Source organism: Seriola lalandi, unplaced genomic scaffold (assembly GCF_002814215.2).
Source record: "Seriola lalandi dorsalis isolate HSWRI2012SDOR001 ecotype SW California unplaced genomic scaffold, Sedor1 jcf7180002054660, whole genome shotgun sequence".
NCBI classification, from domain to species: Eukaryota; Metazoa; Chordata; class Actinopteri; order Carangiformes; family Carangidae; genus Seriola; species Seriola lalandi.
This window is the reverse complement of record NW_019525213.1, coordinates 1,646,820-1,670,627: the sequence shown is the minus strand read 5'-3', so window position 1 is coordinate 1,670,627 and position 23,808 is coordinate 1,646,820. Positions and strand designations below refer to the sequence as shown.

At 41.3% G+C, this 23,808-nt stretch overlaps 1 protein-coding gene across 2 annotated transcripts in view; it reads right to left on the bottom strand.

Annotated features, from left to right (window-relative positions):
* slc8a3 (solute carrier family 8 member 3) overlaps nucleotides 1–23,808 on the bottom strand; it is a 108,523-nt gene that overhangs the window by 83,328 nt on the left and 1,387 nt on the right. For both annotated transcript variants that reach the window (XM_023420928.2, XM_023420927.2), the window contains exon 2: nucleotides 13,064–14,931. In XM_023420928.2, coding sequence (XP_023276696.1) covers nucleotides 13,064–14,844 — 1,781 coding nt within the window. In that variant the 5' untranslated portion in view covers nucleotides 14,845–14,931. The remainder of the gene's footprint in view (nucleotides 1–13,063; nucleotides 14,932–23,808) is intronic.

Here is a 23,808-nt window from a genome sequence, read left to right as displayed (position 1 = left end):
CTGAATTTGCGCGTCGTCTTCCTGTTCTGCTGAACTTGTGAGCTAACCTTTAACTTCAGCTTCTTTACGCCTCCCTCTGGCCTCCGCTTACATCTTCCTGTCAAGACGCCATGATTCGTATTGTGCTGTCTGCCAAAATCCTTGGGGCCCGGAGTTATCAGTGAGCATTTCCTCCTGTTGTGAGCTTAAGTGGGAGGGATTTACCCTCTATTACCACATCCATGTTTATCAAAAAGCGGTGGGTGCAAAAGGGGGGGGGTGCTTTTTGAGTTTGGAGTGTGATGTAAATATCATCATGCGGGAGAGCGTGGCCTACGAGCAAACCTGCTGCAGAGCATAAGACGCCTAATAAGACTGCCACTCGAGCATCGACAGGGAGGATTTGAAGGAACACAACAGATCCATCTCCTCTCCTGAGTTAACCTCTCTCTCTCTCTATCTCTCTCTCTCTCTCCCACCAGCACAGATGCATCAGGGGGAAATAACACACACACACACACACACACACACAGACACACAAAAGCATCCGATATGTGTTGAGCACGCAGCCTGTCTTCAACTCTGTCCCTGAGGCGGCAGGGAGAGAGTTTGGCTGGGTTGTGCCTCAGGGGTCTGACTGTTTTCCTCAGGGAAGCACAGTCGAGACAGAAAGGGAAGAAGAAGAAGAAAAAAAAAAAAAGACGCCGTTGAGTGACGAGGGATGTAAAATAAAGATTCCCTTCAACTGATTACAAGAGTTTCTGCACTGAGATTCGTCTGCCTCTCTGGTGCCGTCGCTCTTCAGAAGACCGACCATCACACGAGCTCATCAAAGCCTCTCCAGTCTGCAACTGGCTTTTGAGACAGGAGATGCTGCTCTGCAAATACAGCGAGTCCGGGAAACAGTATCTGAACCAAACATCCAGTCCATCTTTTTTCGGCTTATTATTCTTTTTCTTTTAATTGCTCGTGCAGCAGCAGTGTGTGAAAACAATCTTACAACTGAAGTGGCAGAAATTAGACAACAACAAAAAAAAAAACACAGATAGAAGATGTCATTTTCATTTTGTTTGTTTCATGGGCCTGATGCCACATTCATGTCACACTGGAATTATCATTATTACCAGACCAGTGTATTAGACTTGCAAATGGCGTGCACGTCAACATCTGAGTCCTAATTACGACTGGGAAAGTTCTGATATATCTGTCTTGGTGCTGCGATTATATGGACGTGCCCGAACCCAAGTAAGAACGGAGGCTTCACGTCGGCCAAAGTGCCTCGTTCAATGTAATTAAACATCGATTTAATTGATGTAGTGTCACATTTTTATTACACTCTATTTTTTTTTTTACCTCTGATGTGGCCAATTCTGCTGTCACACAACCGTCCTCAGAAATGAACGCTCCCAAGACGTAACCATGGGAATATTTTTTCCAAATGTTTTTATTAGGTCATTAGGTAGTTTTTTTTAATCTGCTTGTTCATTCTTCTGTAGAAGGTGGATCTTCACTGAGCCTGTGTTCAGTTATACAGTCAAAAAGATTATTTAATAAGTATCAGTGTTTACAATCATCTATTCTAAATAGATAATTACATCGTAAATAAAAGTAGCTTTTATTAAATTATACTTTAGCTTTAATTTAACTATAAAACACAAATCAAGTCTTTTTTCTTTTTTTCCCCCTAAACAGCTGATACATGAATGTTGAGCTCACGCCTCCTTTTGCACCACAGAGCTGCTTCCCCAACAAGGAAATGATGAGAAAGGAAGGGGGAGGAGGAAGAGGAGGCATGGGAAAGGGGATGAAGGGTGGGGGTGACGTGCAGGAAGAGGATAGGGAAAGGGTAGCGAGGAACTACTGATGCATTCTGGCGCATTTTCTGCTGCAGCACCCTGGGAATAATATGGAGGAGCGAGTTCCCCCTAAAGGAGGTCCCCTGAGCTGCCCGCAGAGCATGCTGGTCCGGCCTGACACACGGAGAGAGAGAGAGAGAGAGAGAGAGAGAGAGAGAGAGAGAGAGAGAGAGAGAGAGAGGAGAGATCACAGTGAGGATCGGTTCAATGTGTTTGGAGAGAAAGAACACCCCCACTGCAGGGATGGAGGGGATATGGAGAGAGGAGGCTGCTACAAGCCTGATAATCAAAGACAGGAGAAAGAAAGAAAAAAAAATCTGACTTGGAGTGGTACAAGCCCCCCCTTGTGATTTACAGCTGAACAAAGACTCCTTTTCTTCGACTTCAAACCCATACTTTTGTCAAGTCCACAAATCACATATCGAAAAAATCCAGTGTCACTTTCCAGGGCTGAACGAGGAGCTTCCTGAGATGCAGCACGGATTCACCAATTCATGACAGGACAGGTCAGAGAGCGAGTAGTGGAGGGTATCAGCTGAATGACTGACTGACTGACTGACTGACTGACTGACTGACTGACTGGGGCTGTGAGTCGACCTGCTTCTGAAAACCAAACCCCTCTACCATCCCTCCTATCAGAAACAAGTTCAACATTAATGATCATTTTCATTGCACATCTATCTATCAATTGTTCTTAAGATACATTTAGAAATTGTTTAGTCAATAAACTATTTTCCCAGAGGCCGAGGTGACATCTTCTAGTTACTGATTCATTTCAATATCTGAAATATATTTCTTCAGATCTGAAACAATTCTGCTGAAAATTATTTGCCAAATATTTTTGATGATAGAAAATGTTTTAAATGATTCATCTAAGAGAAATAAAAGCCAAACATCAACTGGTTCCAGCATCTTAAACAAAAAGATTTACTTCTTTATTTTTAAGTAAATATCCTTTGGTTTTAGTCCAAGATGTCAGTAATCATTAATGAAAGTAATCAATAGCTTCAGCCTCAATCTGTTGAATATTCTGTCAATCAATTGATTGTTTGGTTTATAAAATGTCACAAAATCATTGATCAAATATCAATATTCCTCCTTTCAGTGATACTTCAAACAGCTTGTTCTGTCTGTGAAAAAGCAACAGCAGAGACGCCACAACCACAAGTCAAAACTTTTCATGGAAAAGGTCTTAAAGAGTCAACTTTAATGTTTTTCCTCCATCCAGCTTTACTGATGCTCAGCAGCCTTCAGGGTTGCTCAGTGAAGCATTTTGTACGTATATTGGTCTGATGTCAACTGCCGTAAGCCAAATTCACACATTCAAATCATCATTTTATATTTGAACATTTGCAAGAACACCTTCAAATGTTTTTGCTCTCACCGTTTCAGGCATGAAAAATAAGACAACAGCAGAAAAAAAAAAGCACCTATAGGCCGACAGTTTCCTTCATCTCCTGCAGCCTTGTGCAAAACCCCCCTGCCCCCCCCCCCGCTCCTCGCCCTCTCTCGCCGTGCTCAGTGCAACCTTAGCTCGTCTGGCTGTGAGCTGTATCGATTACTCGTCTTAATGCTGCTGCGCTGTGCATGGAGTAAGGTGCTGTGGAGCGGGACTGACCTTTATCAAAGTATGCAGATGCCTGGATGTGGGTGCAGGGGCAGGAAGGGCACCTCTACCAGCACCCCAGACTGTCACCCTGGCAGGCAGGGAATGAAATAAGAGCAGCAACCTGTATTGAACGCACCACTCTTCATCCTTCTTTCAAGTGCGAACCCACAAACAAAGTGAACTGTTGTGTAAAGCTAAAGAAACGGGGCTGGAGATCACACCGGTTAAATACAGTAAATATGTATTTGAATTATAACTATTCTGATACTCGATTAATCGTTATAAGAAATTTTGGTTATTTTCAATTTAACTTACTCAGCAGATTAATCAAAGATAAAATGAATCATTAGCGTCAACCCTAATACCAATAGTTTTCAAACTGGATGTTTTTTTAAAAACATTTTGCCATCGTATTTTGCAAAGTAGGGCTGCAACTAACAATTATTTTCATTATTGATTATTAAGTCAGAAAAATTCCTATCACAAAATAGATGTTTGGTATTTATTTGGCTTCAACTGATTGATTATAAAAAGTGAAAATTACTTTAACTGTCCAGCTCCACTTCTTTCTTCTTGTTAATCACATAGTTTTTAAGAAGCTGGATCCTACATTTCCCATAATGCAACTAAAAGTCATATTTTGTTAGACCTACGTCCTGCGAACACAACACCACCAGTGGGTAATACAAGCTTTCTATTAAAATTTTGCAGCCTCTGAAGTCCTGATGACATCACTATGACACACTTCCTCCACAGCCACTAACAAGCTGTGGTGAGTGGTTCTCCTCATGATGAGTAAACTGACCTACATGTGTTAAATCAGTGGAATGCCTCTTTTAATGAACAATTGTAATGTTTGTTTTTTTTTTAATTATTATTATTTCCTTGGTTTTCCATTTCTGTTGACACACTTCCACAGTTCATGACATCAAGCTGAAGATATCACAGCCAATAAAAAGTTCCCACATATCCTACTTGTCACCTCTAGGAGGCCGACTTGAAAAGTTTTCCCCAGCAGGCAGTTCCTATTTACAGCATGTCTGATATGACTGAAGGCAGCATCAGAGCACTTGAACTGTCTCCTCACAAAGTAGCTCACACTAATTAAAGAAACATATCTGCTGCCGCAGTAAACTCAGGTTTGAGGCTGCAGATGATCACAACATCGACTGTAAGCAGCCTCCTTCGCTGTGCAGATGTTACAGTGTCGAACGGGACGTGGAGGACGGGGAGGATCTGGATTGTGTTTGTGTTTTGCAGAAGAGCTTTGGATTGAGATACAGTTGGTTTACAGCAAGATCTGGGTCAGAATCCATCAGCAGGATGGTGAAAACTAAGAAAATAAAGCATGTATTATATGAACATAAGTATCATTTGGAGCTAATTACAGTTTAAAGAGTCCAAGTTACAAAAGGCTGTTTCCTCACATATCACTCCAGCCATGCAGAAAGCTTTGGTGATCTGCCCAGGTTTTAAGATATCCGTCTCTTATACTTAGATCAGGTCTAGAAATTTAAATTAAAACGAGGCAAAATTTGGTGAGAAAATGAATGTTTTTGGGCCTCCTCAGTTACTTATACCTGCTGTTTCAAAAGCATTTAAATAAGTACATTTCATACTCAGGCAGGTCCTACATAAAGTCATTCAAATGCTGTTTGAGAAGTATGAATGTGTGTGTGAATGGGTGAATGTAGCTTGCAGTGTAAAGTGCTATGAGCGGTCGATAAGACTATAAAAGCGCTATATGAGTGCAGTGCATTTTACCATTTAAATCAGTGCTTAATGGTGTCATTTATATCAATATCTATGTTTAATCAATCATACAGTTGTTTAATTTTTCAGTCTGGAACAACTGGCCAACACGTCGACATAGCCGTCCCCAGAGCCACATCAACATCAACGTCTCTTTCAAAAAACAAGGTCCCTATTACTGTGGATAATCCACAATATACACTGATTAGTTTCCAACTGAGCTGAACAACTGAATAAGCAGTCCCTATGGAAACTAACTACATGGCTAGATACAATTAAGTGAGAAAAACATGTATTTTATCTCTGTATTTATCTTATTTGGGTGAAATAGCCCTTTAATTCTAAAACAATCGCACCTAAATACTCCACATTCAGCTTTACGTTCCGCAAAAATTAGTTGATGAGAAGTTATTTTAAATATAAATAAGTGTATTTCTTAATTACATAACATCTTATTTTCAATGCTTTAAAAGCTGACACACATATTTTTGTGGAAAACATCCCCTTCATGCAGCATTCAAACTCTCCAGCCGGTGAAAGTATTACCATTTTGTCAACCGAGCAGTTAAAATAACTTTACAGAGAAACTTATTTAAAGTTTGCACAATCAATCACTGTGCAGGAGCAGGCGGCATGTCATGTTTTCCCAGAATCAAACCAAATAATAAAGCAGTGGTTATTTGTTAAAACGTTGTAGCTAAACGCTTTGACAGTCAAATGGGTCAAACTGATGCACTTACCTCTATCCTAACTCTATTAGGCCTGAGAGTCTGTCAGAAGTTTGGGGAGCCAGAATATATGAACCTCAGTCAGATTTACACACAAACACTCGGGGGGGAGGCGCGGAGCTGGCGACACGCCCTGCACTGAATTGTGTTATAAATAAGCTTTAACTTAATTGCATTCCCCCAACTGGGAGGAACAAACGCAGGGCCAGCATATTTATTGCCAATCAACCTGTGCGTGAGTTAGTGCCTGTGTGTGTGTGTGTGTGTGTGTGTGTGTGTGTTTCTGTACTGTATTTGTATGCTGGAGCCAAAGTGAAAAAGCTACAATAAGTTTGCAAAGATAAAAAATGTTCTCATGAATCCTCCACTACCTGTATGTCTCTGGATGTGTTAGAGCCTGTGTGAGACAGTATTTTTATATGTATGTGTGTGTGTGTGTGTGTGTGTGTGTGTGTGTGTACAAGTTATATCAGATGACAGCAGAGTGGAACAATTTCATACCATTTTATGGCCGGTAATTGTCACTAAGGATGAATTCACTCCACCGCAGAGGGCTTGTTTTTAGCCTTGTTAGCAGGAGACTCTATGGATGCTAATGTTAGTCAACCACTTTGGCCCAGACCGAAATATTTTAACAACTGTTGGTGGGCTTGTCATGACTTTTGATACAGACATGCTCAGGTACCCAGAGGAGAAATCCTATTTCAGAAATCCTCAAATGTTTCATCTAGCACCATCATCAGGTCAAGATTCACATCATCCAGTGAAATATCCACCAAATTTCGTGCAGATATTCACGGTCCCCAGAAGATTAACTGTGATACTTTTGATGATCTTTTAACTTTTCATCCTGCACCATCATCAGATCAGAATTTTAATTTACAGAGTTCTTTGGATTATGACCAAATACCTGCTAAACTAATGACAATCCCATCAGCCAACTTTGTGTTTAGTGCTAATTAGCAAACGTTAGCACCGCTGTACCTCACAGAGCTGCTATGTTCAGCTTTCTCCTCATGTGCTCTTCTCAGGTGTGAAAACCAGAGACATATTCGATGAAGACACATCATACCATGATACGTTTTTAAGATGTATATCAAAGTCTAGGTTAAAATTGGGTTAAATGGTTGAAAAAGAAAATGTTTTAGGCGTTAAAAATCATGTGCAGTTGTTGTTTTAGCAGTGTTTAAATAGCTATATTTAGAAGCTGCTTCACTGTGATATATAAAATGAAATTTGATTTATTCTGCTCCCTCATCTCCCAAAATCTCATACCAACCATAAAAATCAGCCACATGTGAGTCAGAGCGACTTTTGTTTACAAGCCCCGGTTCCCTTTTAACCAGACGTAAACTGTAATGAAGCACACACAAAAATACTACAAAACAAACTTCACCACATTACTAAAGAAAACAAAGTGTGATTACACCCCGAGGCCCTGTGAAAATACAAAGACACATTCCAATTATTGAGAGAACAAAAACTATGGTGCTAGCATGAATAAAAGAACAAAAGTATACGCTGAACTAGATTAGCTGAGCTGCAGATGATCCTGCTGGTGCGAGAGGTGCTGGCTGCAGGGTGGTAAGGTAAACCTCAGGGGTCTATTCCAGGATGTCTGAGAAAGTGCTGGCAGGGGGGAAAACGGAGTGGTCAGCAGGATGAGGATCAGCGTGGACATGTGTTCTGTCAGTCATGACGCCCAGAGGGGTGACAGCTACACATTCCTGAGATATTAAGGAAAAAGGTTGGGTTGACGGTGAGGGCAAGAAGTGGAGGAGGTGGGGCGGGTAGCAGGGGAAAGGGCAAATCTGTGCATCTTATCGTGAGCATATCGCAACCCCCCCCCCCCTGCATGATGCTATTTATATAAAAAATATATGGCAGGTTTACAAGCGCAGGAGAGTCGTGCTCATACAGCGTGACCACAGTGGCAATTACTTTGGCTGATTCTGGTCTGTCCGCTGCACACCACTCATTTGTTTATGAATCCATCAGCGCCTAGTTAAACATGCAACTCTCCAGGGACGGAGCTTCTCCACCTCACAGCTGTGTTATCCTCGCTCGGTCAAAGGAAACAGACGCCTGCAACCTTTATCCCTTTAATATTCTCAGCAGCAAAGAGACGATATACCAGCGGTTCCTGACCCTCCCCAAAGGGTCTCTAGATAAATGTGAGGAGGGGGGCTCACAAGAGGATTAAAATGTTTGTTTTTTTTTAAGTACTGCTCTGGGCTGCATCTAAAGAATATCGTCACTGCTGATTAATCTGCAGATCATTTTCCCTGATTCGTTTCATCTCTGAAATGTCCATCAGAGCTCCACAGAGTCCGGCTTTGTCCACCTCCGTGTACATTGGTAGAAAACTAAAGAAAACCACTATTCCCAGTAATCACAATGGAGAAGCTGAACCAAGACAATTATTCATTCATTATATTTTTCCATCAAAAATTACTCAAAATAATAAATTGATTATCAACTGATCGACAATCGACAAATATTGGAAACTTTTTATAGTATGAGAAGGAAAACTCAAAAATTGTGGAAACTAATTAATCATTTAAGTCATTTTGCAACAAAAATACTCAAACGTTTCCCATTTCCAGCTTCTCAAATGTAAGAATATGATACTGGTGTTGTAGATTAAATATCTTTGGGTTCTGGACTGTTGCTCTGATGAAACAAGCTATTTGAAGATATCACCTTGGGCTCTGAGAATTTATTAGGAGCATTTTTCAATGTTTTTTATGTTGTAGTTGAAACGTTTAATTGATTAGCCACAAAAATAATAAGCACATTAAGTGAAATAGATCGATATCAGATGTTAGTTGCATCTCTGCTCTCATGTCTACACTGACGCCATGAGCTGCGATCGCAGGTCATATGCCGCTTGGACTGAACCTCATTTGTAAGTTTGGAAAAAAGCATCTGCTAAATGAACACATGTAAATGTAATAAGACATTGGCAAAAAGGTTGGGAGCCACTGACATATACCACCCCAAACTGTGTCCCTGTGTTTAGCCCAGCCCAGCCTATTAGGAAGCACTCTTTAGCTTTAGGACTCGCTTTATAGGTTCGGCCGCCATAAAAAGGACATTTAAGAAGCTTGTGGTGCCTGGATGAGGTTCATATCTGTTGGCTCAGAGCAGAAGCATCACCACAAAAAAAAAAAACTATTAACTTCATCCTTCGTGCTGAGAACTATTGTCTGGCTAAGAATTGGAGTGATGTATTCCAGAGCTCCAGATTAGGACTGTAATAAATTTCCACTCCGGTTGATAACAATGGGCCTAAAGTGTGTCAAAAGAGATTGAGAGTCAGCGCCTCGTAAAACAGGGTGAGAGAGAAAGGAAGAGCATGAGAGCTGAAGCATTATGTTGTCTAATTGTCCTGAAGGACATCAAAAAAAAAAAAACAAACTTGCCCTTTAGACAGGGAGCGCACTCTGCCCTCATTGAGTCGCCACAATTAACACTCAATTAGCTGTTTTAACCACATGCCAAGGAGGGAATTGTGTAATTTGCAAAATGGAAATAAACATTTCCATTGTCAATTTCCACACACGCCACCGATGGAATATGAATGTAAAGTCAATGGAGGCAAATAAATTCTGTATTTTTTCATGTTGTGAGCGTTAAGACGACCCCGAGGAGAGCTTTCAAGGCAGCGGAAGAAACATTATTGTAATTATGCCTTTAGTGAATATTCTACACATTCATCCCCTTTTGTTTTGTGTATGGAAATGTTCTCATGAATCTTCTAGTATGCTTGTGGATGAAGCTGTCACTTCCGCTGCTCCTCTTTGTCTTTTTTATGGATGCACACAGAATCTAATTCATCACTATCCGAATGTAATTATGGAAATTTCTGGAGATTTGTTGGGAGTTCAGTAACAGCGGTCTGCCGTTTCTACAGAAGATCCACAAGTCTCTGAAGGAGGAAGGGGAGATTTTCATAATAAGATGCGAGCGTGTTCATGCATATGAACAATCTTCATTGTTTTAACTGCTTAATTGAATAATGTCCAGTATGTTTTGAGTGATCATACAACATTTATCATTGCTCTACAGTGAGTACATTAATCAACACTGACTGTAAGTTGCAGTAAAAGTCATATCTTGTTTATTTTGTACCACGTCCGTCAGTGTGGACAATAAAACTCTATACAACTCTACTAAACGACTGCACATATATCAGCATGACTATTTCTTTGACATTTATTCCACAGATGGTGATTTTGACACTTTTAATTTAATTATCATATTAATTTTTTTCTTGGTAAACACGCCGCCTCTTCTCTTCACTGTCACTGGAAATGTCAAGAGTTTGCATTTACCACTGATTTAAATGCAACAATCTGATTTTAGTTCTTGCTAAAAAGGATTAAAAGGTCAAACATCATGACCTTTGGCCCACCGGCCCTTCACCCCAGTCTCTCCACCTGACAATACATCTACACACAGTGTAAAAAAAAAAATCTCCACAACCTCAGCTCCTAATAAAGATATGTTTCTAAACTACAGAGAACTGGAGGAGGTTCGGCCACGTACGGCTACTCTGCAGTCTGAGAAGTAGTTTGACATTTTGGGAAATACTCTTTCCTACATTTGCTTTGTTACAGCGAGGATTGATATCATTCTCACGTCTGTCTGTTAAATATGAACCTGCAGCCAGGAGATGGTTAGCGTGGCTTAAATAAGGGCTTGAAACAGGAGGAAACAGCTAGTCTGGCTCTCTCTAAAGTTCCAAAATCCAGCTCTCAGTTTCTAATTAATTTTTATTATTATTTTATTTAATCAGATTTTATTCCTACATTTTAATAGTTTTCATTTACATATCTTATTTTTACTGATAAATTGTTGGTCTTAATTATTTTATTTTGTTAATGGCTTTTAATTCATACACATAATTTATTTGTTTGTTTTAATTTGTGTCTAATGTTTTATTCTTTACATTACCCACAAATGGTTTTGTGGTTGCAACTTCCGTAATAACTTTGTGCAGCACATCGTGCTTCCACGTGGAATGAAATGTGCTATATAAATAAAGCTTTGCTTGCTTGCTTAATTAACACTATTATCTTCAATTCAACATTTGACAGGTAATGTACCAGTAACTTCCCCAGTCTACACTGGTTTCCTGGAAAGAAGTAGTGATAGTTAGCAAGCTTTAGAGCCATCGGTAGGTGCATTTTGTTACCTCTGGACAGATATTTTCACTTCTTTGTAATGTATGGTGAGGGAATATACAGTATATATACAATTATTTCTTCTCCCAGATCACTAGTATTTATCAACAGTGGCTCATGTTTTCTATTTCATGTAAACGTAAGATTAAAAAACTGACAATAATGTCTTTAACACAGTTCCTTACTGTTATGCTGAAGTGTTTTGAAGAAATAATTATGTAACCATACAATCAGATTGTTCTCCCAGATCACTACTTATATTTATCAATTCACAGCATGTGAAGTTGTGCACTCTCACATTGGAGAATTGCTGCAATGTAAGAGCATCTAACTCGCAGCACAATGTGCAACACAATAAACAGATCGATACACCAGCATTCCCTCACAATGCCAACAACATCACAGCAGTCTCATAATAATAGTCATTCTCCACATCTCTCCCCTCTACTCCCCCGGCAGCCTTCAGGCCGGGCCCAAAAAGCGTCTCTCACATAAATCAAGCAAAAGCCCTGAGAGCTCAGCAGGCCCCAGGAGCATGCTGATCACCCCGACACTCATTCCCCCGCCGCCGGTCTCCTGGGCTGCCTCAGCCCTCAGGAACCCACACCCTGGAGCACAGACACTGCCAGTCAGCCACGGCGTGCTGAGAGGGTCCTGATTGGTGGGGGGGGAGGGGTATGTCATGGAAGGATGTCACTTTGATTCAGTGCCTGCAGACTGATGTGTGAGATGCAAACGGATGCAAGCTGTGAAATAAACAAATCGATATTTCTCAAGAGGCGCAATTCTGTACGCATGCCAGTATCCCCGAGCATTGCCTCACATGCGCGGGACGAAAGGCCCGAGTATCATACGATACATGGCCCCCGATGCCATTTGTGCTACGGTACTGTGTGTTGCTATTATTGCAACACTGCCAAATATGCCCACTCAGTTGTAAGCCAGTCTTTTTGTAGTGCAGCATTGGACACAGATGGTACAGCTGACAAGACTACATAACATACACAATTTACATAAGACGTTAGTACTAATCGCAGAGGCTCATACCACCCTGTAAGTTTCAGTCCTATAACTCATGTTATATGTTATACCTACTAACTTAAAAGGCTGCCATGTACTGATTATTACATGAACCACGAGCCTGGCCTTTGACCTTTGGTGTAATTCTCCCTCTTTTTTAATATCCTGTTTCTGTTCCTCTGTACTGTTTCATTTCAATTGAAGTAGACATGAAACACAAACAATAAAAAAAAAGAAAAAGAAAAAGAAAAAAAGCATAAACCCCCAAAGTTCGACAAAACAAAAGCGGCAGGGATTAGAGAGGCGGGGGGGTGGGGGTGTGGGGGTACTTAAGGACTTCCTGTTTCCACGGTTGTGTGACGAATCCCAAAGTTGAATCCCCATTGCATGCGACACACACAGGATCGCTACCAAAGCGCTCTGATGAGAGCAAAATATCTTGACAGGAAAACAAGGGGATATAGAGTGTACGCACAGATGAGAGAGTACGCTGCCTAAGCATGTAAAGAGAAAAAGCATTTAAAATTCACAGAGTGATGAGTGCTAACAGCGCACGAACAGGTTACCAAAGAATGTTCTCAATTAAATGATGTCAAGAAGCAAAAGAGACAACTTATTTGTATCAAAAGCGAACGCTGAATGAGACGTGTATCTGGCAGACTGCCGAACAGCTTTGAAGCTAGCGATCATATCGCTTCTTGACAGTTTTACCACCATCAAACTGCAATTCCACATCAAAACACACAAATCAATGGGACACAAAAACTAGGACACAAAGAAAATTGCTTATTTATGACTCCTAAACTCACTTCATTTTCAATAACCTTGGGTGATTAAAAATCGGATAATAGCCAATAATAAATCGCCAACAACAGATTAATGAAAAGCAACTGCCCAACAACCATTAGAAAAACAGAGTTGCTGTCTTACCACGTCTCGTCGTTTTTGAACTCAAGCTCTCCATAGGTGTCTTCAAAGTCCTCCCCTCCTCCTTTGGCGAGTCCCTCCATGGTGCGATAAGGCACAATGACCGTTCCCCTCGCTCCGGAAGTCCTCAGCACTTTCACTTCCATAATACCGATGCTCTCGCTGACGTGCACCGAGCTGCTCTCGAAGGTGAAGATGCCCGAATGATCGTCGTCCAGAATGGTCACGGTGGCCACAGCGGGGAAGCCCAGCATGGCCTTTGGGTACGGGAGACTGTTTGGGGACAGCACTTCGTCCTCAGTCTCCAGGACACGCAAATTACTGAGGCGCACAAAAAAGTGCTCATCCTCTTCAAAGATGTCATCGTCTATGATGCCAATGCTTATTTCCTTGATCATCTCTCCCGGTTTGAACACTACTGTACCCTCTGTGAACTCGTAATCGGCCCCGGCGTTAGCCGAGCCGTCCTCCGTCTTATAATCCACGTAAATCGTCTTGTTGATGTCGCCACCCTTTCTGGTGATGGTCAGAATGGCGGCACCACAGTTCTCGAGGCACTGGTAGACAGCAGGCTCAAAAGCGATCCGAGACACGTACTCTTCTGGCTCCTCCACGTGCACCTCCTGCACGCTGGCGCTCTTCTTCGCCTGTTCTGCCACGTGTTTCTTCAGGATATTTCCAGCGCCTGTCATCATGCGCGTGGCCTGGATGCGGTAGAAGGCACGGCTCTTTTGCTGATGCGAGAGAGCGTAGTAGTTGGCCATCTCCACCAGCTGATCCAGCTCTTTCTCCGGATGCTTCTGCTTCAGATCTTTCAAGATGCGGATCATGTCGCGCCGGGACTCGTCTACCTCTTTGCTCTCGATCAAACCGATCAGATTGCTGGCCGCACCTCCATCCATGAAGTGAGAGTTGACCATCTTGCCATCCATCTCGATTCCCTTGGAGCGTTCAGTCTCCGTCTCGATGATGACGCCCCTGTGTTTGTCGGTGCGATACTTCTTGTGCATGAACCTATAGAAGAGCAGTCGTCTGTCCGCCACCCAGGCAAGGAGTACACATATGGGGAAGAAGGCCAGTGTGAGCAGACCCTCCCAGACTTGGACTACGTTGGGAGAAAACACAGCCAGGATCATGTAGAGCCAGATGTAAGCAAAAATGCTCCAGCCTGCAGTGACAAAGAACACTCTGAGGTGTTTGACCTTGCGTACCTCTCCTTGGGGAATGACGGACACGCAGAGGCCAATGATGACGAACATATTGAAGGCTGCGCTGCCAACGATCGTGGAGGGCCCGAGCTCGCCAGATTTGAACTCGTGTCCACAAACCTCGATTACAGAAAGCATAATCTCGGGGGCGGACGAGCCTAAGGCCATGAGGGTGAGGTTGGAGACCGTTTCATTCCACACCCGGATTGTGGTGGTGGTTGTTTCCCCATTGGGCCTTTTGATGACAATTTCCCTCTCCTGGGAGGTGATAACCTCAATGGCCGCCATGAAGCGGTCAGCGATGATGGACACTCCGAGAAACATGTAGATGAGGGCCACAAAGTACACAATGACCCGTGCGATCTTGTCTCCCATGGACGGATCCTCTGGATACCATATGGGCAGGATGATCCCCGCGTGACACTTGGAGTTCCCCTCGCAGGTGGCATTGCTGGGACTGAGCAGAGGGCTCGGAGTGGTCCGGGCCTCTGTACAAAGGAAGGCTACAGCCACGGAGACCAGCCCCAACCAGAGGCAGGCTGACGACCCTGGCTTCACAGGCCTTGAACCCTCCATGCACCCTCCTTCGTCTCAAGGGTCCTTACCACACTGACAGTCCCTCTGGGATCCAGCACTGGGCTGTGCTTTTTCTCCACCCACCACCTAAGACACCAGACAGAAACAATAGAGATTATATGGATGTTATATTACATCTTTATCTTTTACGTTAGAAACAACATCCAGACGGGGAGAACAGTGATAAAACAATTGCATCAGTTCGCTTTGGGTCTTATTCAATAAATTAATGCATCTATTGCTTGATAAACATTAACTGTACTTACTCAATGCAGTACAATGCATTCACTTCAGTCACATCACAATTAAATAATCAAGGCAATCGTACAGTTTTAAATCTCAAGTTTAAGGAGTAGTAGTTGTAGAAGTATGTACGACTGTGTGTTTGTATTTCACAGAGAGGAAAACACACACTGTCTGAAGCAAGAAAGAAATGTCTCTTTTATATGAGTGCACAAATTTAAACGATCCAACTATCCCTCTGTAAGAGCTTCTGCCTCCTACTTTACAAACAGCACAGTCATGAGACCTTAATGTTAGCTAAGAGAGGCGGGCTGGGAAGCATTTCCTCGTGCTCAGAGATTCATGAGATTTTCAGGTCTGTAAACCACTATGTGAACAATGTAGATAACATTAGTTTAATAAAATCATAGCCTGTGGGCTCATTCCCAATCATAAAGTTTATTTTCAGTTAAGATGTGGATACATGCGCCCAATAATGTGGATTTGAGTGTGATTGTCTGAAATCTCAGGGGTAATACACACACAGCTCTGAACCAAACAGCTCGCTCAGCAGGCGTGCAATGTTGCCAAACTAAGCACTGTCCAAAATGTCGCATTGGCAAAAAAAAAAAAAAACAGCAGAGGGGAGGCAGGAGACCGTCAAGAGGCAAACTAAAACAAAGGGTACAGATGTCCCGTCCAAATTCATTATATACTGAGCCCTAAATGCACACTTCCCGCTTCGGAGAGAGCAGCGTTACATAGACACTGTCCGAATTCATAAAAGCTCAGGCTAAGCATCTTACGTACCTCGTCAGCTCTCGTGAGACGGGACTTGACAATTCTTTTGATGCTAACAGCTGAGGCCAAAGGCAACGAGAGAGCGAAGAACAGTTTAACCACACCAAACTTAAAAGGGGACACAGGGGATTTATTATTCAGGCTCTCTTTTCGGTGGTATCTGATTATTTAGTGGTTCGGGAGGTTGGGTGGGGCCACTCTGAAGCTTTCACCACACCTTTGGGGCCCATGAGGCGCACAGGCAGTTTAGTCTGAATTAAAGTCATCTCTTCAGAGAGATACAGACAGTGTGAGTTAATCATTCCCTCCTGAATACACCGGAGGATTACATTTCTTTTATTACCTTGACAGTTGCTTTTTCTTCAGCTTTGTTTAGTTTGACTCATTTTTACATTTTGTACCTGAAAGTGCATTCTTGTGTTCTGATTCCTGGATAAAGGGTTGATTACCTCTGGGGCCTCTTGCACTAAAATATGTACAGTACATACACATGGCACTTTAAGGCACTTTGGATAAAAGCATCCATTAAATGGCAGATGTTATGGCGTGTAATGCTGATTTCTTATTTGATTTAACTCTTACTAAGTACAACGGATCTGAACACTTAAAATAACTCCAGATACTTGAACTCCCAGGTTATATTTTTGGAAATGATATCATCCAGACGGACCACCAGCCAGTTTGGATGGCTGACAAAATTTTCAATGGAGGTGTGGATAGTCAAACAAGAGCTGGCATATTTGAAGCACTCGCATCTGTTCAAAGGCCAACACACACCTAAAAGCTGAAGAAAAAAAATTAAACCAGTTTCAGTCAACATCTTGTGTGCAAATTCAAGCATTTGGAAAACCAATTAATCTATTCTGGAATAAATTATTTCTAATATTTCGAATTAAATGGTTCACAGGAACAAATAATTGCATTACTGGCAGTGTTATTATGATGCCTCTTGAGGGATCATAACCGCAATAACATTCAGAGACATATGTCCTTCCAGAAGCGCATTTTTTATTTTTTATTTTTTTTTAGGTGATAAAACATTAAAGGAGGATATCTCAGCTTGAAATTAAATTCCTCAGATGTTAAAAAAAGAAGCTGATTGCAGAGCAGCACACTGATCCGGAGGAGGGAAGAGGGGATGACAGCAAACGGCAGCAGAGGCAGAGACGAGGAACTTTAAATCTAACTGAATCAGCAGAGCCATTTATATGGACAGGAGCCAGCTATGCAATCTCTGTGAGAACTGACAGCGCTGAGCGCAAACAAAAACAACAGGGAAATAATTGAGTGACAAAGGTAACTTAATGAGAAAAAAGGTTTTGCACTGGTTTCGACTTTTTTTTTTTTTTTTTTTTATAAAATCAATCTGAAAGTTGAACACAGCAAGCCTCCTACAAGAATAACCCTTTAAAAAAACCTGTACATCCGTTCTGTTAATCAGTTACAAAATGCTATTAACACGTGCTGTTTAATTTGCAAAGATGAATAACTGTCAGCAGGGATGAATAAGATAATGTAGGCGCAGGGAGGCTGAGGGAAATGTTTCTCCTGTTTTAGAATCAGAGCAGCAGTGCTGCTGACCAGCTAGCTTCTCCCCTGTCTTTTTTATTGCATGGTGGCTAGCCAGGGTGGATGAGCAGAAACTGCAATGAGGCAGAAATAGACGCAGCATCCAGGATTTAAAGGCTAGGGAGGGCCTTTCAGTATGTTACAACCTGGGGACGGGAATGATTAAATGACTGGTTATTTAATTGTTAGGTGATATACTGGTGGAAGGGTAACCTGAATCTAAAGTGTCAGATCAACATCAACTCCTATATTTTCAGACCTACTAAAATTAGGTCGGCCTGCTGTTGTAACCTTACTCGACCTTTCTATTTTTACACCAGTCGAATGAAAAGCACCATGATTTGAGATTACTGCATCAAACCTGTGATTTTAGGTCAATATGGCAAATGTGTTTGTTGTCATTCAGTGTTTCTGCTGAACTGATGAATGTAAATCCAATATTAACTCTTTTTTTTAGGTCTGTTTAGGTCTCTATCAACTCCTGAGGGAAATATCTGGCTCGCTAGCTGTTAAATGCTACATCATATTTACCAGCTGGCTTAGCCAACTTTGTCTGTCTACCGTTTGATGCTGGGAAAGTAGTGTGCAGTCCGTTTTAGAGCTGCTTAAATTCAAACACAGCTGCCTGCTAGTTGAAAACAACACTATGAGAACAGTGGGTGTGAACCAAATCAAAACAATGAGCTAAAAGACGCTTCAAAGCCTTGTCAAGCTGAAGGGAACTTCAGAGTCTGTGGGTTCATCCCTACCTTTTTCACATGCAAATAGTCTTACGATCAATTGTTAATACAAAAATATTGATTGTAGCTTCTTTAAATGAGCCTGACGTTGCCTATCCTTTCAACACTTCACTGTGATTTCCTGCAGCTTTAACGCAGACAGAGGGAGGTTCTTGTGTCCTCATGCGTGAATGTGTGTTATCAGAGTATGGAAGGAGGACAGTGATGAAAAAGAGTAAAATGTGCTCAGTCAGTCTACCCTGGATAAACAGAGGTAAAACAAAATGGCAAACAAACCAAATACCCACGAATCCAAGAGCAAACTGCCGGAGTGACACAGAGAATTTTAAAGATATAAGGTCATACAGTAACACTGGACAGAGGGAGTCAATTGTCTGGTAATACCTCCTGCCTGCTCCCATTAGGTTTATAAATTTCACAAGCTGGATAAAATCATGCTCAGAGATTATTTTGAAACTGTAAACTATAGTTGTGCCCATTTCCATATTATAAACACTATTGTTTGCACTATCCTAAGTAATAGTTTTTATCATTTTAAATGATCAATTTAGTGCATGTAAAAATGAATTCCTCATCTTTTCCAATTTCCCCTCATTGCAGCCCTGATATTAATATAATATGTACCACAACTAGTTCCTCTGCTTGTTATTAATTTCATCACTAAGAGCATCCTACTATGTACTGGCTCACTAAAACTACTGGTACTACTCCTGCTACTTCTACTTCATCATTACAACTTCTACTAATCCTCTTATAAAACCTACCAGGGCCCGAAAAGACAGAATTAAAGGGATAATACAGCAGTTTAGTATTTCATAGCATTTCCATAACATAACTTCCATGACAATGTTGTCTCTGAGAAATTACGTGTGTATACTATTAATCTGCAGCAGCAAAGAAAAAACATAATGCTGCCCTGATAATGTCTTTTTTATAAAGTAGGCTATTATTTACTCAGAGTAGTTGGTTAAAGATTGTGATATCGGTTTCAAACTGTCTGTGATGGCTTGAAGCACGAAAAACCACTTCTTTGTTCTACTGACAATGAAACCGTGATCTTTTCCTAACCATAACCCAAAGTGTGTTTGTTGTCTGAACCTAACCCCATGCAGGACTCAGGATAGGAACCTTCGTCTCCGGAGTCCGGCCTCGTACACCTGCATCCACCACAACCACCTCCCTATGACCTGCCTGCAGTACAAAAATGTAACGCACTACTTCACTGGTGTGACTATAATCCGGACAGCAATAACATTTCTAAGCTCAACCTAAATTAGTATCATACAAACTAAAAGCTCCCGTATGTAACTTTTCTCTTTAGTTATTTAGTTGACGTAAGCTTCAAATAGTACTGGCCCAAAATGAATTAACAAATCTTTTCTACTGGTATTTTTGTGAGTTCACTATGAATTCAGTTTACACTGGTACTTACTGCCTCCAGGAAATAGCCATATCCTTATTCTCTAAAGTCCAGCACAGACAGAAGGTCACACCTTCTCCCACCTATTCAGCTTTTATATGTTACAGAACTCACTGTAATGAGAGCATTACAACCCTAAATGGTGTTACAAACTCAACTGAGCGCTGTGACAAAGTTTAGTTTTAAGCAGTGCAGGTGCAGGAAACCATTCAGTACTACAAACCCGTAGACTCGAATCATCTGATGCTGCTACCAGTTCTCGTACAGACTCGCTGCCCCCGACACTTCCTGTACATGCTGAACTGCAGCCCATAAGAGCATATAAGAATAGCGAAGAGACCACTCGGGGGGGATTCGGGGCTCGCCAGATTCGTTCATGTACCAGATTGCGACAGTACACTCTGTGCCTGTTAGCCTGTTAGCTTGATATCCTGTGGCTATTACTCCTGATTCCTGCTGCCGGTGGACTTTGGAGAGACTCGCTGCTGCAGTTTGGTTAAGTTAAACAACCTTTAGTGCCTGTTAGTGTTAATAATTAATATTGTTTATTTTGTGGTAAAAGCACACAGGTAAAATCAACACAGTATTATCACAGTCAGTTTATTAAAAACATTAATTTCATGATTGATCTGCTTTATCTAGCCTACAGCTTCATAATTTAGAGGATAATGAAGCATATTGTTCAGTTTCCACTGGATACTGGCATTATCCACTACTGTGGCCAGAAAGGTCAGTACTCCAAAACTCAAAATATTCAGAGGCCTGAACCCGGTATATACAGAGGGGGGAAAAAAAAATCACTCTAACATCCTGGCTCTAGCTCCAAAACATATCTTAAATGTGGAGCAGCGCTGTTAAAGCGCTTCTGTGACCCAGACTCACTGAACAGCCTGGCAGCAGTGCAGAGATATTCCCTTCTAAATTTTATGAGCGAGTCTCGGCCTTCTAACCAGTCAGAGGAGGCTAAAGTCAGCGGTGGGGGCTCACGGCTGTCAATCAATATGTGAACACACTCCTGGTCTCATACCCCTACTTGCACCGAGACCGCTGGAAGACATCACTATGGCTGCCTCACTGGCTAGCAAGCTCCCGACCCCTACATCAGCTGAGACGGTGAATAAAATGAGGATGAAGGGGATGGGCTGGGAGGAGTTTAACCGAGCAGGGAGAGGGAGGGGTGGGACACTAGTTTGATTTCCAGAACTTGCATTTCGTTGCTTTAATTTCTAGGTGACTTTGTTGTCCATATTATGACTTGTAAGAAAAATGGTCGACATCAAAGCAACATCAGACCTTATATTTTGACTTAAAGCCCCCACCTGGTATTAATGTATCTGAATACATTATCTGGATAATGGCAGCTGTTCCACAGGCCTTTGGATTTATGCCTGGTGTTCTCATTATCTTGATTAGTCTGACAGCACTGATCAGATCTCAATATGCAAAGTAGTCAGACAGGGTTGGTGAAGTTGTCGACAAACATAGCATGTCCCAGATTGAGGGAAGCGATGCGACGGAAGGGCATCATTCATTTTTAAGTCACTTTTTCTGTGGAAAGACTTTCCAGCTACTGCCAGCACTTGTAGTTTATTCCAGGCAGCTTGAGGTGGAGGAAGGGGGCGGAGTTAGGTGACCTTTTAATTTGGTGGGTATATTTCTTTTCTCAAGAGTTTAGTCAAACTGTACAAATTGCATTACTGAGATCTGATCACAATATGAGCCTGATCACCCCTAGATGTGATCCGATCACGCTCCGATCACAATTCATTTTCTTGGTGCATTTACACCATGCATTAAAATGGATCGTTTCTTATCCAGATGTGACATCCAGATACAGATCACATGTTAATTGACAGCGACTGTGTTTACATTCTTTCACTTACTTTGTGATACCGAGAGGTGGGATTTATAGAACCGGAGTTCCCAGGTAACAAATAATAACAACAAGTAATAACATTATTTCGCTGTGTCGCATTATTGAATTTATTGGCAATCAGTGATTGTTCGATCAGTCCCTCGTTAACTTCTCGTCTTCACTCTCAACAAACTTTGCCGCCATCAGAAACATGCAGTGGTTAACACAAGCAGACAGTCACACTTCTTGCGACATCATCAGGGTTATATTTTTTGACTTTCAAAAGTTCCACACCCACAAAAGACTTTTGCACAATCTTTTAACAAAATTGCAATGTTAGATAAATGCTGGCACTATAGCTAATATGGACTGATTGATTGATTGATCGCTCATTTAAGAAACACAAACACATAATCTTAAGCCATAACGTAAAACTCATTAAAATGATTACATTAAAGCACTCAGACAGTCTGTTCAGGTGTATGACCTCACAAGGATTTCCTATTGATTTTCTATCTTAATATTGACTTTCTATCTCAACACAGATTGCACTGAGTGCTGTTTGGCGACGGAGAGTGAACGACCCCATTTCTCTAAGTGTACCACCATTAGAACCGTGACCCTCAAATTAGGAGCTACACAAAACAATTTGCATACTAATTACTGTTTTAAGGATTGTATTCTGTGTTGCGAATGCGGGGACTAATCACGACTGTTCAGAAGCAGCTACCAAAAAGTATTATAATCAAGTGAAAAGACAAAGTTGTTCACGATAACTGCACAGGAACTTAGGAGCCATATTGCAGCTGACATATTCCAATTACTCCGACCTCTTCGACCACAAATAGTTGGGGGTGAACCCGATTAAACTCGATTTACACAACTTCTAACCGCTTTATTCTTCAGAAAATATAAAGAGGTAGAACTCAGTGATATTTACTAAATCAAATATCACAAATATTTATAATCCAATAACATGTATGAGGATATGGTCTCTATGAAAATGCCATTCATTTTACCCATCTTTATAACATTTACTAATAGGCTATACTGTATCTCCCAGCTAATAAAACAGATCAATAAAAATCCATTAATAAAAGAGTTCACTGATTTTTTTTTTTTAAGGAGGTTCCTGTGCAAATATTCTTTTACTGAAACTACAAATATTTTGTAAAAAATTTTACACTGAAACATACAAATTCAAAAAAATGTATTTCATGTTTTTCCTGAATTGAATTCGTGTCGAGGTGGGAGAAAGCTGAAGCAGCATGACGACAACCATCAGAGGACATTAATACTCTCCATTTAAGTGCACACCGATTTAATTCCTATAGGGCTACAAGCTCTTAAGGCACTTTTATCCTGTAAGAGGGGAATTTTTCTAGTAAATATAACTTTAATCAAAATCAGGAATTCATACGTGTGTTAGGAAAAAAAAAAAACGTGTTTAAAGCTTTACAACCTTTTGTGATCAGGGAGGAACCTCCAAGAAAACATCTGGCCAACAGAACATCAAACACTCATCTGTCTCTGAGCTGGAATAATTAGCTGATTAATCAATTAGTCGATCGACAGAAAATAGGCAACTGTGATGATAATTAGCCATTTTTAAAAAGTTCTCTGGTTCCAGATTTGAGAATGAAAATATTCCCAAGTTTATTTTCTGATATTAAACTAAATATATATTTGAGTTGCTTTTTCACTGTTGAAGGAAACAAGCGATTTGATTATGTCAGCTTTGGCTTTGGGAAACTGGGATGAGCATTTTTCATTATGTTATGAACCTAACACTTGACTAATCTTTAAAATAATCGACAGACATGTTGCCTAGTTGCAGCCATAACGAGTCTAACTCTGAGATTAAAACCTTGGATTTTAATAAGAGGAGGTACATATCAATGATTTAGTGACCAAGCACCATGCACACCCTTCTGTATGTCCTGACTGGTGCAGACAGCGTTATGACTGCTGCTCACAGATCTCCTTCCCTTTCCCTATTTTGGGATGGGGGTCTTGTTTAAGGAGGCTATTTGAGATGCGCGTAAACATGGACTCAGCAGAGACACAGAGAGCCTCAGCTGTTCCTGATTAATCATCGGAAGGCTGTTTCGCTCACTACACCGATGTCAGTGCTACCTGAGGGGGGAATCCCTGCTGGAGCACCCATAGGCCCGCACTGTAACTTATAGGGTGCATATAGGCCTGCGTGTGTAGATGCTTTTATTGTGTCTTTGCTGAAATTAACAGGCCTATACATGACTGACATCAGGAAACACTTGGCCCCAGAATAAAAACGTAAACAGTGGCAGGCCGTGCGAGGGAAACCACAATACAAGCAAAAAAAAAAATACGAGATT